At 37.9% G+C, this 16,133-nt stretch overlaps 1 protein-coding gene across 1 annotated transcript; it reads left to right on the forward strand.

Moving 5' to 3' along the window:
- The first annotated feature begins 4,471 nt into the window (after positions 1-4,471).
- LOC113272288 (cell wall / vacuolar inhibitor of fructosidase 2-like) lies at positions 4,472-5,026 on the forward strand. The gene has a single exon (XM_026522147.1). It carries the CDS (start codon positions 4,472-4,474, stop codon positions 5,024-5,026), a length of 555 nt encoding a protein of 184 aa, XP_026377932.1.
- The last annotated feature ends 11,107 nt before the right edge of the window (positions 5,027-16,133 follow it).

The following is a 16,133-nucleotide window of genomic DNA, read 5'->3' on the forward strand; positions in this document are numbered from 1 at the left end:
AACGATTCTCATTCTCTTCTCAAATCCCAACTTAACAAAAACTCATTACTGGAAGCTACACGAGATTAAATCACACACAAAAAAGACTCGAAATAACTAATTATCTCACTCCGACATCAAAAGGAAAACCTTAATTTACCATTTCTCAATTATCAATACTGTCACTCCATGGGCCATCCTAGCTTTTTCTGATATATAATTTTTATCTAGAAATCTACACATAACCTCGAATCAATTTGTGGTTTTATGTTTTCGTCGTTGTGCAGAGACTATATCAGGTTAGTTTTCTCATCTATCTCTTTCTGAAAATTCCAATATGGGTTTTCTTTATTTTTTGTTTTTGATGTTCATAATTCTTTAAGGTAATTTTCTTTCTGATGATGCAATTTGAAGAAGATTAAGTTTTCAACAAAAAAAAAATCCTTTTTATATAGTATTTCTGTGGTTTATTACAATGATTATTATCGTTTAATGTGTATCTCAGCTAAGGAAAAACCAATTGATCTCATGGTAGTTTGAAAACTCAGACAACCCAAATTTTTTGGATGAGGGAAGGAAGTCAGGAAAAGTCAAATAAGAAACCACGTTGACAAAGGGTACACAACCCAGATTATGCAGTGAACAATGAAGCATACAAACACTTGAATCCGTGAGCCGAGATGACACAAAATGAATGGTTCTCCTGCCAGAATTTAGACCTAGACATCCGTTGGGGAGGTCTAAGTCTAAACATGACAAGGAGATAACACATCTTATCAAGACTGCTTAAGAATATCGTGAGTAACTGAGACGACTATGTTCCTTTGAGGAGGAAAATAAAGGAAAAACCATGCTTCATGTATCATTTGTATGTTGAACTATTAGTGATTCATGAAGAAAATGAGAGAATGGATTGAGGTTGTTCGGAACCATACAATGGAAGCGACATGAAATAATACCGGAGGAATCACCGGTACATATGGATAACGAACACATGATGATAGTGCTAGCAGTCGAGGAAGAATTTCTAGGAGGATGTAATTACATTTATCGCTAATCAGATGAAGATTCAGCATAATGGTATGAATATAACACAAATCATTTTAAAGATTACCAATCTTTGGGATAATGATTGAATAATGATCTAATAAAAGATTATTATTTAAGGGAAAAATAAAACAATTTCCCTGAATTTTTATCAAACACTATTATTTTAATCAATCCAAATTTATAATTATTTGGATAATATCTAAAATGGAGTGTGTCTGACAATGTCATGAATCATTTTGAAGCTTGGTTTGCCGTCAAGATGACTGGGAGAAAGAAGAATATTTGGAACAAGCTAATTTATTCAATCTTGTGGCATATTTGGAAAGAGCGGAGTTGAATGCATTTTTGTAGAAGGTCTATAGATGTGGATGAGCTTTGCTTGATTATTAAACAGAATCTTATTCTATGGTTGTTTGAGAAAAATGTTTTTTGGGATTTTTAACAAACTGCCACACTTGCAAATCCCGATTCAAGAAAATGCCACCGTTTTTTTCAGAGTTTATTAAATGCCACAACCGTTAGTTTTTCCGTCAGGACCCACACACTTGGTCTTTTTCGCTGACTTGGTCAAAATAATCTGTCGCGATTTACATATTTAACCTTGAAAACCCTATTATACTAGTCATGGGTTCACCATCTTTCCCCGTTAGTTCTTTCTTCTTCCTCTTTCCCCCGTTCTTCTCTTATCGTGTTTCCGTGAGAAGATTTTGTGATTATGATATCATAAACTTAAGAGAAACGTTAAGAGTTGATTGTCGGTGATGCTGTTCTGATTGTTTTAGCACGGGATGAAGAGGATGGAGTTGCTGCTGTAGATCGAACATAGGATTTCTGAAGTTAGGGTTGCTTTTAGATGTAGAACAAAGGGGTTGAAGTTTAATTAATGTTCTGAAACCATTTTGAAGATAAATCGAAGAGCTAGGGTTTTTTCTGTGGAGAAAAGAGAACTTAGCATGTCTTTGATTTGAATCCCGATTGGTGGGTCGATTTCAATTTGAAGCAATGGTTTGAGTATTAATTTGAAGAATTGAGCTGTATCCACAGAAAAAACATGATTGAGCTGTTGTGATTGGTGGGTCGATTCATGTTTAAATCCCTATTCAATTTGAAGCAATGGTCGATTTCAATTTTTTGAATTGGGATTTACAAGTGTGGCAGATGGTGGATGCCTACCGTTCCTATACAGGACTTCTTCAAACAGCAACCAAGGAATTGAATCGGGGGTTTTGATGTAATCTGAATATCGGTTTTTGCCCAATTTGGTTTTGATCAAATGGTGGTCATGAATTACAGGAGACGGTGGCTGAGATTGGGTTTAATGGCAGTTTTTCTTGGGTCATTGTAAGAGTGGTGAGATTGGGTTTAATGTCACTTTGTAAAAAATATATATATAGTTCCACTGATACTGGTAGAGGGGAGCTGCATTGCAGTCAGTTATGGCTAGTGGTATTCTGGACCTTACAGGAATTTTCGGCATATATTGCAGGAGAGAATGTAGAGAGTGGGATCTCTGCTTCACTAATTCATATTGTCTGCATCAATCTACGCACTTACTCCACAAACATTGAATGTGCTGATGTCACTACCAAGAGGAAAGTGTGTTATGTTTGTGATTACACTCAGGAAATGATTAAGTTAGAGGTCTTTTGGGAAGTTCTCAGATTGTTGGATTCGCTAATTCGAGACAAGAGGCATGTGGAAGCAGTGGGTAAGCTGATATGGCAACTTAATGATGTTGTGTCTAGTAAGATGAGGATCTGAAGTGCGAAATTATGGCAATCTGATATTAATGTTGAGAAAGAGGAACATGACCTCATGTCAAGGATTCAGTTAATGATAATAGTGCACAATTCAGCATCATGTGGTGTCGAGGAAGGATGGATTATGTCAAGAGTTGCTTCAGGTTTGGTACGAAATTTTCCTTAGCCTTGTACTTCTGGAGGTACAAAAGCAACTACTTGGATAAGTACGGACTTGGATTACATAGCTTATATTCTGCTGGTGATTTTGAATTCCTTTCAAGTCGAGAGTGGCAGCAGTTATACTGGAACATAGGATACATAAACTGTATCAAGTGCATTATAGAGACAGCTGGGGTTTTTGTTGCGAATACTCAACTCTTTTTAAGCAACTGCAGACCTCCATATAACATGGAACAACAACACGAGGGCAAGAAGAGGATGTCAACTCCATGTCAGCTAGTGCATTACAGAAGATGCTCATTCTGCCGTTCTCTTTCTCACAAATCGTCCGGATCAGTTGAAGGTGTTGTTCCGTCCAAGTGAGAAGACGGAAAGAGGTAAGGTGTATACGCTGGCTGATGGGCTTTATCTGCAAGTCGAGAAATTGGTATGGAGTCTCGCCGTTCTCATGATGGTTCATGGCAACAGAACAACGCAATGGTGATTGAATTGGTTATAGACGGGTACACTATGAATTTGAGGGTGTATATGTCTTTTACTAAGCTGGATAACTGCCACCTATGCATTAACTGATGGCAACAGTTTTTTTGGATGGAAAAGGTCAAATGTGTGGCATTAAATAAACTCTGAAAAAAACGGTGGCATGTTCTTGAACTGCAAATTGGAAGTGTGGCACTTTATTAAAATCCCCATGTTTTTTAAATGGTTTACTATGAATCAAGTTTTCTTTAACTGGGATACTATTCTACACTTGTAGTCTAAGTCTTATCATATTTTGTAGTAATTATTAAAATTATTATAAACAAAAATTATTCTTTCTCACGCCTTCGCGTTACGGCATGGATTATTTCAAGTTTACCTACAAATTTTTGGTATATGTCCCTTAAATTAATAACCTTTATATATTAATAAATTTCTAACTCCCCAACCCAACTACGTTGATATGTGGATGTTTTACTGTATTGCTGCTGCTGAACTATTTTGGGTGTGTTGGTTGCTCAAGGACTTACATTTCTTCTCTCTGCAACTCCTAGGTTGAGCTGTAACAATGTTAGTTCTCTGCATTAGGCATCTAAGATCATGCACATCAGAATGAAGAGTTTGAGCGTTAATTTTCGCGGTCAGGGAGTAGGTCAAAAATAAATCCCTGGTTGTTCATTATGCATGCACTGTTCATATTCTAAAGATAGTGAAAGTCAGGTCATTACTGACATACATGAACAGAGATGTAAAGTATTTGTTTATGAGTTTTCTTTCGAAGCCATTGTTTGTTTAGGTTCTGACGGCTGCGAATGGATTTCACATCACATCATAATTCCAATAACGACGACAAACAATAAAAACTAAAACTTGTCATTCCTACACATACAGTTTCCAGTCTCATTAGCTAAATATAAGCGGGCTAAAATGGTGGTGGATGTGCTTATAAAAAGGCCAACAACAGCAATATAAGACTCAGAAATCTTCAGAGTGCTTCCGAAAAAAAAATAAAAAAGAATTCTTAAGAGTACTCCTTCCAAATGGGTAATTGCAATCATAGTTTTGTTTTCGTGCTTCCTCTGATCATTATAATCTCTCTGTTTAATAGTACTGCAGGAGAACAATCGAACGAGAGAGTGGATTCCATCTGCAACCAAACCTCAAATCCTAAGTTCTGTGTCGATGCCATATACACCGATCCTCGTGCTCCAGACGCTAATATGGTTGCGCTCGCTTATATCTCCTTTGGCTTAGCATTCACCAACGCTACGAACACACTATCCTTCATTAAAGAACTTCAATATCAACGATTCAATGGGCCTCAGGGTATCTTTGGTCTGAAACAATGTGGCCTTGCTTACAGAAAGGCAAAGAACGCACTTGATACAGCCCTCATCGACTTGGAATCTGATACTTATGAGCTTGAACAGTACGCGGCTGTTGCTGCTCAGTCCGCAGACCGTTGCGAGCATAGCTTGAATTCAACTAGGATGATGAAACAGATTTCAGTACGTTCACGATTGATTAGGAGGAATACAGATTTGAAACTATTGGCTGGAATTTGTTCTGTCATCTCATCAAAGCTCGTTCGATAACCTTCTGATACACGCGAATTATTACTTATTGTTTGTTAACGAACTTTTTTTTCTTTTTCACTTTGTTTTTCTGTTCTAAGACCATGTAAGGTTAAATGTTATGAAAGGACCTAAATTAGCATCATTTTTCTGAAGATTGTATTAGTACTCCCATCAATTCCGCTTTTTTTGTGAAGCCTTTAAGAATTCCCTTTATTTTTTATGATAATCAAAGAAAAAAAGAAAACAAACCCACAAGCTTCTTCCGTATCTCACATTTATCGTCTAATTTTTTTCTTTTTTCTTAATAAATTAATAAAAGATTAACAAAAATAAAGGATTAACAAAAATACAAACAAAAAAAAATCCAAACAAATAAAGCATAAGGGAAAAACACAAAAAACTCAAAGTTTAGACCAACACCATAAACTAACCAAAAACAAAAAGTCCAAAAAACTAGACTAAACCACACTAACAGAATCTAAAACAAGCAATAAGGGAGGCTCAATTTATGAACTATTCTCCCCTCAACATTCATGATTCTTGTCCAATGTCTCTTACAAAAAAAATAAATAAATTATGTACTAGACATTAGTTAATTTCATAGTTAATAAGATTAAACATCAATTAACCGACATAATTAACTAATCAATGAGGAGCAAATTAGCAATTAACGAAATAGTTGGATAAAGGTTTTTTGGTTTTACTTCAAAAGAATCTATTTTTTTTTTCTGTTTTTTAGTGGAAGGCCTCAAACTAACTTCGTAAACAAGAGCCTTGCACAGTAAAATCTAACACTTATGGTGAGTACATGTGGTATGTAAGTTCATTAGCATAGGGCTCATGAAAGCAGGCTTCAAAAAAAGAAGTAATGGTACACTATATATGCAAAGAGTATTTTTGATCGAAGCTAGTATTTGTTGTCATTCTCAAATAAACTTCCTGAATGAATTACCATATTACGAGTTCGTTCTACAAATCAGGGAATGAAGAGTTTGAGCGTTGATTTTCACTATGTCAGAGACCAGGTCAAAAATTAATCTCTGGCTTTTCATTATGTGTGTACAGTTCATATTTCAAGGATAGTGAAAGTCATGTCATTACTAACATGAAGAGAGTTGTTAAATCTTTGTTGAAGAGTCCAAAGACATATATTGTTTGTTTAGGTTCTGACGGCTGAGAATGGATTTCACATCTTAACGACCACAAACAAAAAAAAATGTAGTTCATGGATATTATTAGCTGATGATGTGTATAAGAACTGAAACTTCTCATTCCTACACATATGTTGCCTGTCACATTAGCTGTGAATGAATGAGCGGCCTAAAATGGGTGAATGAGCTTATAAAAAGACCAACAACAACAATATAAGATTCAGAACTCTATAAGAAAAAAAAAAATTCTTAAGAGTACTCGTCCAAGATGGGTAACTGCAATCATAATTTTGTTTTCGTGCTTCCTCTGATCATTATAATCTCTCTGTTTAATACCACTGCAGGAGAACAATCGAACGAGCAAGTGGATTCCATCTGCAATCAAACCCCAAATCCAAAGTTCTGCATAGACGCCATATACACCGATCCTAGTGCTTCAGACGCTAATATATTTGCACTCGCTTATATCTCTTTTCGTTTAGCAAGCACCAACGCTACAAACACCCTATCCTTCATTACTGATCATCATAATCCAAACAATGTGTCTCACGGCGTAACACAGGAGGAGGTTCTGAAACAATGTAGCCTTGATTACCAAAAGGCAGAGAATGCACTTGACGCAGCCCTCGCCGACTTGGACGCGGATACTTATGAGCTTGGACAGTACGCGGCTGTTGCTGCTCAGTCCGCACTCCATTGCGAGCATAGCTTGAATGCAACTAAGATGATATCTTCATCATTACATTCAGAATTGACTAGGAGGAATACAGATTTGAAACTACTGGCCGGTATCTGTTCTGTGATATCATCAACGCTCGTTGGGTAACCTCCTAATATATTTAATTATCGCAAATAAATTCTTAAAGAGTACTCATCCCAAATGGATAATTGCAATCATAACTTTGTTTTCGTCCTTCCTCTGATCATTATTATCTCTCTGTTTAGTAGCACTGCAGGAGAACAATCGAACGAGCGAGTGGATTCAGTCTGCAATCAAACCCCAAATCCAAAGTTCTGCTTCGACGCCATATACAGCGATCCTCGGGCTTCAGACGCTAATATAGTTGCGCTCGCTTATATCTCTTTCCGTTTAGCAAGCACCAACGCTACCAACACACTATCCTTCATTACTGATCATCATAATCCAAACAATGGATCTCACGGCGTAACACAGGAGGACGGTCTGAAACAATGTAGCCTTGATTACCAAAATGCAGAGAAGGCACTTGACGCAGCCGTCGCCGACTTGGACTCGGACACTTATGAGCTTGGAAAGTACGCGGCTGTTGCTGCTCAGTCCGCAGTCCATTGCGAGCGTAGCTTGAATGCAACTAAGATGATATCTTCATCATTACATTCAGAATTGACTAGGAGGAATACAGATTTGAAACTACTTGCCGGTATCTGTTCTGTGATCTCATCAATGCTTGTTGGGTAACCTTCGAATATATCGAATTATTACTTTAATGAATTTATTTTTCTTCTTCTCTTTCTTCTTCTCTTTCTTTTTCTGTTCGAATTATTACTTTAATGAATTATCATCAAAGGAAAAAAAAAAAACCAAGGTTCTTTGCTTTCTGAGTCGTTCCAAAGCCCACTCCTTACATCCTTCCTTTTCTACATCAGGGGTGACAGATTTCCTCAGGTGTGTTTCCCTATAATCATATTTGCTACTCTCTGGCAAATCAGATAAATTTGCCACTTATTGCAGTTTTCATTAGCTGAGTCCAACAAAAAGATTTTTGGACTCTGTCAGACAACTGCATGATCTTCACAGCAGGCAGCTGAGTCCAACAAATAGATTGTTGTAGTCTGTCAGACAACGCACGGTCAGGCAAACAAGCTCTTAATATGCAGAAAAAAGTTGCCACCAACTTTCTCCCCAGTTTCATTACTCCCATTAGCCAGTCCAACAAAAAACTAAACAAAAAGATTTTTGGAGTCTGTCAGACAACCGCACGATCATCACAGCAGGCCAAAGCCAAGCTGAGAACGATCATCTACAGCCACAAAGCCTACATCATAGGACTAAGAAAATGGGAAGAGGGTCTGGATTCCTCCGAATCCCCTTGGGTGAGAAAACCACATATATACCATTAGAAAGTAGCAGGTTCGAATCCTGTAAGGGACACTGAAAACTATATGTTGAAGCCAAAACCTTGTGTTCAGATATATTTATAGACTAAGAAAATTCTGATTAAACTCGAGCAAGAAACCAAAACCTTTTGAGCATCGGCTACTTTGTGAACTCGGCCTCTTGATAATCTTTAGTTCCCAACTGAGAAACTAGTTTCAAAAGATCCACACACCGTAGTTAACAAGATTACAACTGCAGGGGAATCCAGACTATGCAAGCACGTCATGAATAATTTACAAGATCACAACTACGTTTGAAATTCACGTCTACATGGTAACCAATAGTTAATAAAATCACAAAATTGGTCAAAAACACCAAAACACAAAATTCCTTGGTCATATAGATTCTTAGCTTTTGGTACTGTTTATATAGCCAAAAATCAGAAATATTCTGTTTATATAGCCAATTTGGATATTTGGTCCAGGAAAATTAAAAAAAAAATGTCTCTTACCTAAAATACCCCCTAACCTTTTAAACACTTCTTTTCAAAGAGAATTTATTTTTCTTCCCTTCCCGCAGAGCTCTGCAGAACCTCCTCTTCCCTTCCCGCAGAGCTCTGCAGAAATCGGCAATTCAGAGCTCGTTTTTTTTCTTCAGATCTCGTTTATCAATCATGATGATTAGCGATTGTTTAATACGTTTGTAGAATCCAAGTTTCATCTAATCGAAGTTTCATCAATTGGAGTTTCATCTAATCGAAGTTTCTGAGTTGGTTTTGAAGCAATTGAAGTTTCTATAATAGCGTCGAATCGGTAAGTTTCAATTTGTCGAATTGAAGTTTCTCTGTCGATTTTGAAGCAATTTTTAGTTGTTGATGATTAATTTTTGTTAATTTTTGATTTTAGTTGTTGATTTTGAATATCCAGGGTTTAGTTGATTATGTGACTGGTAAATTTTTCAATTTATCCATTATTTTGGTTTGTCTCCAATCATGTTTTCTAGGGTTTAGTAATCTGATTTTCAATGCAATATACACAGATGTGAAGTTTGTGTGTTCAACTGTGATGTGAACTGAATTAGTATGTATTGCTGCTAATTTGTTTACATATTATCAATTGAATACATCCAGATTCAGAAGATTTGTTTTTATATATTTCTTTTGAAGATGGATCGTCATTTTCTCTGTATGGTTATCCGGGGTACCGATGCGTGTCCATACCAAGTTACTACGAAGCCAACAGTTGATGAGTTGAAGGCGCATGTCTGTTCTTATTGGAATAACATTTTACCGGACTCAATTCAGTTTGTATTTGACTATGAGGGGAGAAGCAATGTTGTTGACAGTGATGTGAAGCTCTGTTCTTTCTTGTCATTGTGTATTGTTAACCAGTTGTCTTTCTTGGAGCTTCGTTTATTTGAACGTGTTCCTCTTCGTGCTCCTGATTTTGTTCGTGAACCTACTACGAGCGAGTTTAGTTTAGCACCAGACCCTAGTAGAGATCAGTTGGTTAATCCTTGTCATCTTCCGAGCAGCAGTAGAATGAGCGAGTTTAGTTTAGTACCAGACCCTAGTAGAGATCAGTTGGTTAATCCTTGTCATCTTCCGAGCAGCAGTAGAATGAGCGAATTTTGTTTAGCACCAGACCCTAGAAGAGCTCAGTTGGTTAATCCTTGTCATCTTCCGAGCAGCAGTAGAATGAGCGAGTTTCGTTTAGCACCAGACCCTAGCAGAGCTCAGTTGGTTAATCCTTGTCATCTTCCGAGCAGCAGTAGAATGAGCGAGTTTCGTTAGCACCAGACCCTAGCAGAGCTCAGGTTGTTAATCCTTGTCATCTTCCGAGCAGCAGTAGAATGAACGAGTTTCGTTTAGCGCCAGACCCTAGCAGAGATCAGTTGGTTAATCCTTGTCATCTTCCGAGCAGCAGTAAAGTTACTCCTACACCTACAATGACGGAGTTGCTTTTAGCTCAGTCACCTATTCCTTCCTCTCAATAGCTTGTTTCTTCTCAAGATATCCCCATGTCTCAAGAACGTACATACAATGAAAAGTTGGCAATTAAAAGATCTTGTAAGGCGGCTGAATGGGAGTTTATTATAAAAGGTGTTGGTCAAGATTTTTATGGAGGACGAGATGAACCTCGTCTTGTTGTTGAGAAATATAACCATTTTTTTGGTCGCAGGGTGAGAGTCGTCAAGAGCAATCCAGAACGAAATACGGTGGAATGTTATTACAAGGAGAAATTGGAATGCGACTGGATGTTCCATGTAGCTCCCATGACTTCCAATGTGAAGGGTCACTTATTCCTCAAGGACTATAACGGGGAACACAAATGTTGTGCTGGTTATAGTGATGGAACAAAGGCTGATCCGGTTACGCGCGAAATTATCAAGAGTTTGATATTTGAGCAGATTGAACAGAATCCCAACAAGAAAGCCAAGGATATTGTTAGAGAACTCAAAAGTGATTATGGGTTGGAAGTGATCTACGATCAGGCGCATGCCGGGAAAGAATTATGTTTCAAGGAATTGTATGGCGAGGACATTAAATCATATACTGACTTCAGATGGTGGTGTGAAGTCGTGAAGAAACGCGATCCAGGTAGTAGGGATGATTTAGTTGTTGAAGGTGGCGAGTTTAAGATTTTTTTCTTAGCCATCGATGCTTGCATCTCTGGTTTCGAATATTGTCTCCCGGTACTGTTCTTGGATGCAACTTTCCTAACTGGAAAATTTAGGGTTTGTCTTATGGCGGCTACAGGGAAGAATGCGAATAATTGTACGTTTTCTTTTATTTTTGATGTCATAAATTTTTTTTTTATGTCAGATTATCACTGGATGAAACCGGTTTCATCCTTAACTGGTGAAGTCAGACTAGAGAATGAAACTAGTTTCATTCTGTACAATAGCAGTTTCAGTCAGTTTGATATGATTTTTTCTTTTTGTGTTTGTTTTGTTTCTGTAGGAATATTTCCTCTGGCATATGGTATCGTATCAGCTGAAACTGTTGAGAATTGGCATTGGTTCTTGAAGAAACTAGAATATATCTTAGGTCCTCGTGTACTAACTTTTATTTCGGATCGCCATGAGGGTTTGATCCAAGGGATTCGTGATGTTTTCCCAACTTTCTATCATGCTTGGTGTTACCAGCATTTGAAGAATAATGTCCGCAGTAAGACCAACAAGAAAAAACGGAGAGCATTGTGCTGCGATGGGTTTGTTGAAAGAATGTTTCTATTCATCGACTCATGAAGGCTTTGATCAGGGTATGCAAAAGTTGAAGGATATGGGATGTGATGGTCTTCACACATTCTTGAGTGAGATTCCGGTGGAATGTTGGTCCAATGCACATTGTCTGGGATGTCGTTACGGCGACATGTGTTCAAACATTGCAAAGTCCTTCAACTCTTGGATCAAGTAAGCAAAAGGTATGCCTATTGCAACACTTATTAACTGGATCAGACTTAAAATTATGGAACAGATGAGTACATGGAAGAGGAAGGGGGCGACGTATAAAGGATTCATTTGTCCCAGGCTAGAGAAAAAACTGTTGGCTTCCATTCGTGCTGGTGTCCAGTGGAGAATAACCAAGTCTGGTGACATGGAGTGGGTAGTTTTCGATGGAAAGCACACGCATGCTGTTAATATTGCGAGGTTTCAGTGCAGCTGTAGGGTTTGGTTTACTGAGCAGTTCCCTTGTGATCACGCTATTGCGTGTATGCATTCAAATAACATCAATGTTTACGAGTACATTAATCCGTATTTTTCTCCTCCCAAACACAAATATATTGAAAAGGGCATAAGAGGGAACCAACATTTCAAAAGGATAAAAACGGATGTGTAACAACAAACCGCAGCTACCTTCGACAATGGTGTTTTGGGAAGAATTCTCGACTTGTAACCTGATATGCACAAAAGAAAGTCAGCATGTCACCAAGGGCGGAGCAAAGAATTGTGGGACATGGGTGCAAAACTTTTCTATGGGGCGCTAAATTTTCTTTAGGAAGCAAAACTAGGCTTATAAAGAAAATTCTAATTTGGCCTAAAATAGGCTTTGGAGCCTGCTGGAAAGTGATACAAATGCACACCCTTATAATAGGCTGGCTCTACCCCTGCATGTCACATTGCATACTATAGTTATGATTATTGCAGCAAAATAGGATATTGATTAGCCCCCCAAACTGTTAAAGTAGTCAGTCCAATAAACTAGTGTTAGTCGAGTCATTAGCAAGTAAGTCCTATTGTTCAGGACAATCAGTTTAGCTTGAATTATTCTTGTTGCCAGTAACACCACTTGTTAGTCGTGGTTGTTTCGATCCTACATTATTGCTTTTGTAAGGCTATATATAGCCATTGTCTTTTCACTATTGAATAACAAGAAACACAGAGTTTTCTTATACTTTCCTGTCTTTAGATTTGGTATCACGAGCCAGCTAGAGCTGGTTTGTTAAAAAGGAGTGTGAAAGATTTGTGTGTGTTAGAAACAAAAAGTGTTTTCCTTGAGTGATTTGAGTAAGGTATGGCCACAGAAAGCAGCTTTGTTCAACCATCAATTTGTAACAGACCGGAAAATTTCGCTTCCAACGGGTTGGGTTACGACCCGCTTGGCCCGCTCCGACTCTCTGATACGCCACTCAATAAACTAGACTTTCAAAATTTCGGACCAATTCGATTAAAGGTCAAGTAAATGTCAGAATTGTCAGAGTAGTTCTGGATACCAGCCACCATCGGCCAGTGCCAATGGTCTTCCGGGTAGCCACCAAGGTGGTGGGGTGCCGTAGTGAACTGGCCTTCACTGAGGTGGTGGGGTGCCCTAGTGGGCCTGACAACACACACCGCATCAGACGGGTGAGGAACGGTGAGTGCCAATGTCAGGGTAGTTCTGGTTACCAACCACCAACGGCCAGTGCCAATGATCTTCCGGGTAGCCACCGAGGTGGTGGGTTCCCTAGTGGGCATGACAACACACACCGCATCAGACGGGTGAGGAACGACCAGTGCCAATGTCAGGGTAGTTCTGGTTACCAGCCACCATCGGCCTGTCCCAATGGTCTTCCGGGTAGCCACCGAGGTGGTGGGGTTCCCCAGTCGGTCTGACAACACACACCGCATCAGATGGGTGATCCGAATGTAGTGGGGGGTGCCAATTATGGCCTAGTAGATGGTATAAACTACCTTGCAGTAACCATCCCTTTTCTGATGATATAAGTTACCTCGCACGATAATCACCATTGCCTAACTCACTAGCCGAGGCAGATGATATGAATTACCTTGAATGGTTAATAATCATCTCTTGTCTAACGGACTGTATGGCTATCAAATAGTATGAATTATCTCGAAGAAGTAACTATCATCTCATTATTAGGTAGTATGAACAGCCAGTACTGCAACTACCTCTATCAAAACATTTTATAAACTTCTAGGTTGTAATCATCTCCGAATAGATGGTATGAACTGCCAAGCAGCAACCAACACTTCAGATGATATGAACAATTTTGTGCTGAATTGTGCCGAACCGCATTGTGGCTGCCTACGTACCCTTTCCGTTGCTTGAAGGGATCAAGCACGACCGTAGTTCGTCATTTTTGTTTAGATAGTATGAACTGCTGGTCATCACAGCAACTATCTCTAACTACTTCGCAACACTAAGGATGAGACACTGCAGCACAATACTATTAAATCTCCAAACTCCATACACATTCAATTTTGAAGTCCAATAGATTAATCCACATGTCAGAATAAAAATACATTACTAGTGTACAGTGATCACTCTCATCATGCATATATACTTATATTCATAAAGCAATGGCAACAATATGGGAACAAGACTCGCTAGAATAATGTAAAGAAAACAGATAGTGTCATGACCACAAGCACTTAAAACTAGTAATAGAAGGCAACTGTCCATTGTGGTAGTAAACGATGAACCTAATCACTTAACGAAACGTGAGAGATTAAACATGACTCAATCCTAAAGTTTAGTTCTGAAGCTGAAGGACTGTGAAGTTCAAATGTCTAATATATAAGGGTATCTAACCATAGAGAAAGATGCCAACAAAATATTAAAACATAAATACAACTTCATTTCCCCATTAACGTAGTCGCTGCTCAAGCCAACCAACAACCAAGTACATACTCTCACTAATTTCCACGAGATTCATTTATGCAATATGATCGACCAAGATTCTGGCAACTAAACTCATGACAGACAAATTACAACCACTACTGCAGAATCTCATCTCAAGTATGTTCGGTTGGTCTAGCAAGCAAACTATTACAAGAATAAAATATCCACCACGATGAGTGCGACCAATTTCACTCACTTTGTCGTACAAAGTGGTCTAAACAACGTTGTTGTGAACAACACCAGAAAGGAAAGTCATGATACGACCAAAGCAGAAGTTCCCATAGAAATGACGCAAAAATCGTATATGTAAGGCAGTACAAAACTTGGTGTTCACTAACTAACAATTTATTAAGTCACATTATTATAATTAGTCTAATTTCATATTCCTTAGCAAAAACGTCATAAATCTTATAATTTCTTCGCAAGATCAGTCTAAACGGAAGAACTACACCATCCACTATCACTTGGTAACACAACTAAAATCGATACTGCCAGCAACTAATTTCTAACTTAAAGTAAGAATGTTCTCTTAACATACAACTTATATATGTAAACAGTATAAGCATAGAACATTAGCGGTACAAATGATATTAATATTACATTCCACAAAAGAGTGCACCAGCAAAGGAAATTGCGTTGGGTATTTATACGCAGCTCCAAACTTATAGAAAGAAATGCAGGCTGAAGCCTGATAAAGTATGATCTGCAAGTATGTTATTCCACTAGTTTAAGAACATAAGCATATCATAAGATCATTTCTTAACTAATAATTTGACCCGTATCGACCAGACAGAATAGAAAACCCCAGGTCTAAACATTAAGAGAGATTTGTATTCCCCATCACTACATAAATATTTAAGAGTACCAAGTATGATACTTTATAAACTTCCGAAAGGCAACATTTCACAATTTTGACTCACTAATGACCCTAATTATCGCATCCCGTAAAACAATATAGCAAATTGATCTCAATTGTAAGCAAGACTAAAATTACAAAAAGTCGTCCATCTGGACCATCTTATTGAAATGCTAAAATAGATCAAGGTACACAAGTGGTGCTTACCAATTATATGTCTTAGCTAGGTTCACCTTTTCAGTAGAAACCTTGAACCGCCAACTAAAGAGAGCCATGATAGCTTTTCCAATGGAATCCCATCCTTGACGACAACTTTCAATACCAACTCTCCTCAATTTATATTAACTCAACTAACTTAGGCTACTAGTTAACTATTAACTAAATAGAACTAGCCAATGAGATAAGCACAAAGTGAACTGTGAGAGTTTTCATTTGCTCCCTTAATTTACAAATATCATAATGTCTAGTACTGCACATGCTTTTGCACGACCTTCATGACAACATTTTCAAAACGTAATGCGAGAATGGCTAATGCTAATTAGATTTTCATATAACTATTTTAACAAATACATCATGTTCGCACTCTGAAATTCAAATCACAAATCCTACCAAGTCCAACACGTGATCAATAAGCATTTGCACACATACAAGTTAGGGGTTCCTGGATCATTCTAACTACACGCATTCATATGATCATATAAACAGAAATCAACGTCGAGGCCATATGCAGAAACAACACCATTGAACATTTCTATATCATTTGTGCCAATTAGAAATGCAAACTGACAGAGAAATACAAGGGAGAGTATAAGAAGCATCAATTCTCACTGATTAACTTGCCACAGCTCTTTCACTAAACAAGCCATTGTAGCAATTCCGCACTATATTCATAATAATGTAAATATTAGTAAATTACC

Source organism: Papaver somniferum, chromosome 1 (genome assembly GCF_003573695.1).
Source record: "Papaver somniferum cultivar HN1 chromosome 1, ASM357369v1, whole genome shotgun sequence".
In the NCBI taxonomy this organism is placed as follows: domain Eukaryota; kingdom Viridiplantae; phylum Streptophyta; class Magnoliopsida; order Ranunculales; family Papaveraceae; genus Papaver; species Papaver somniferum.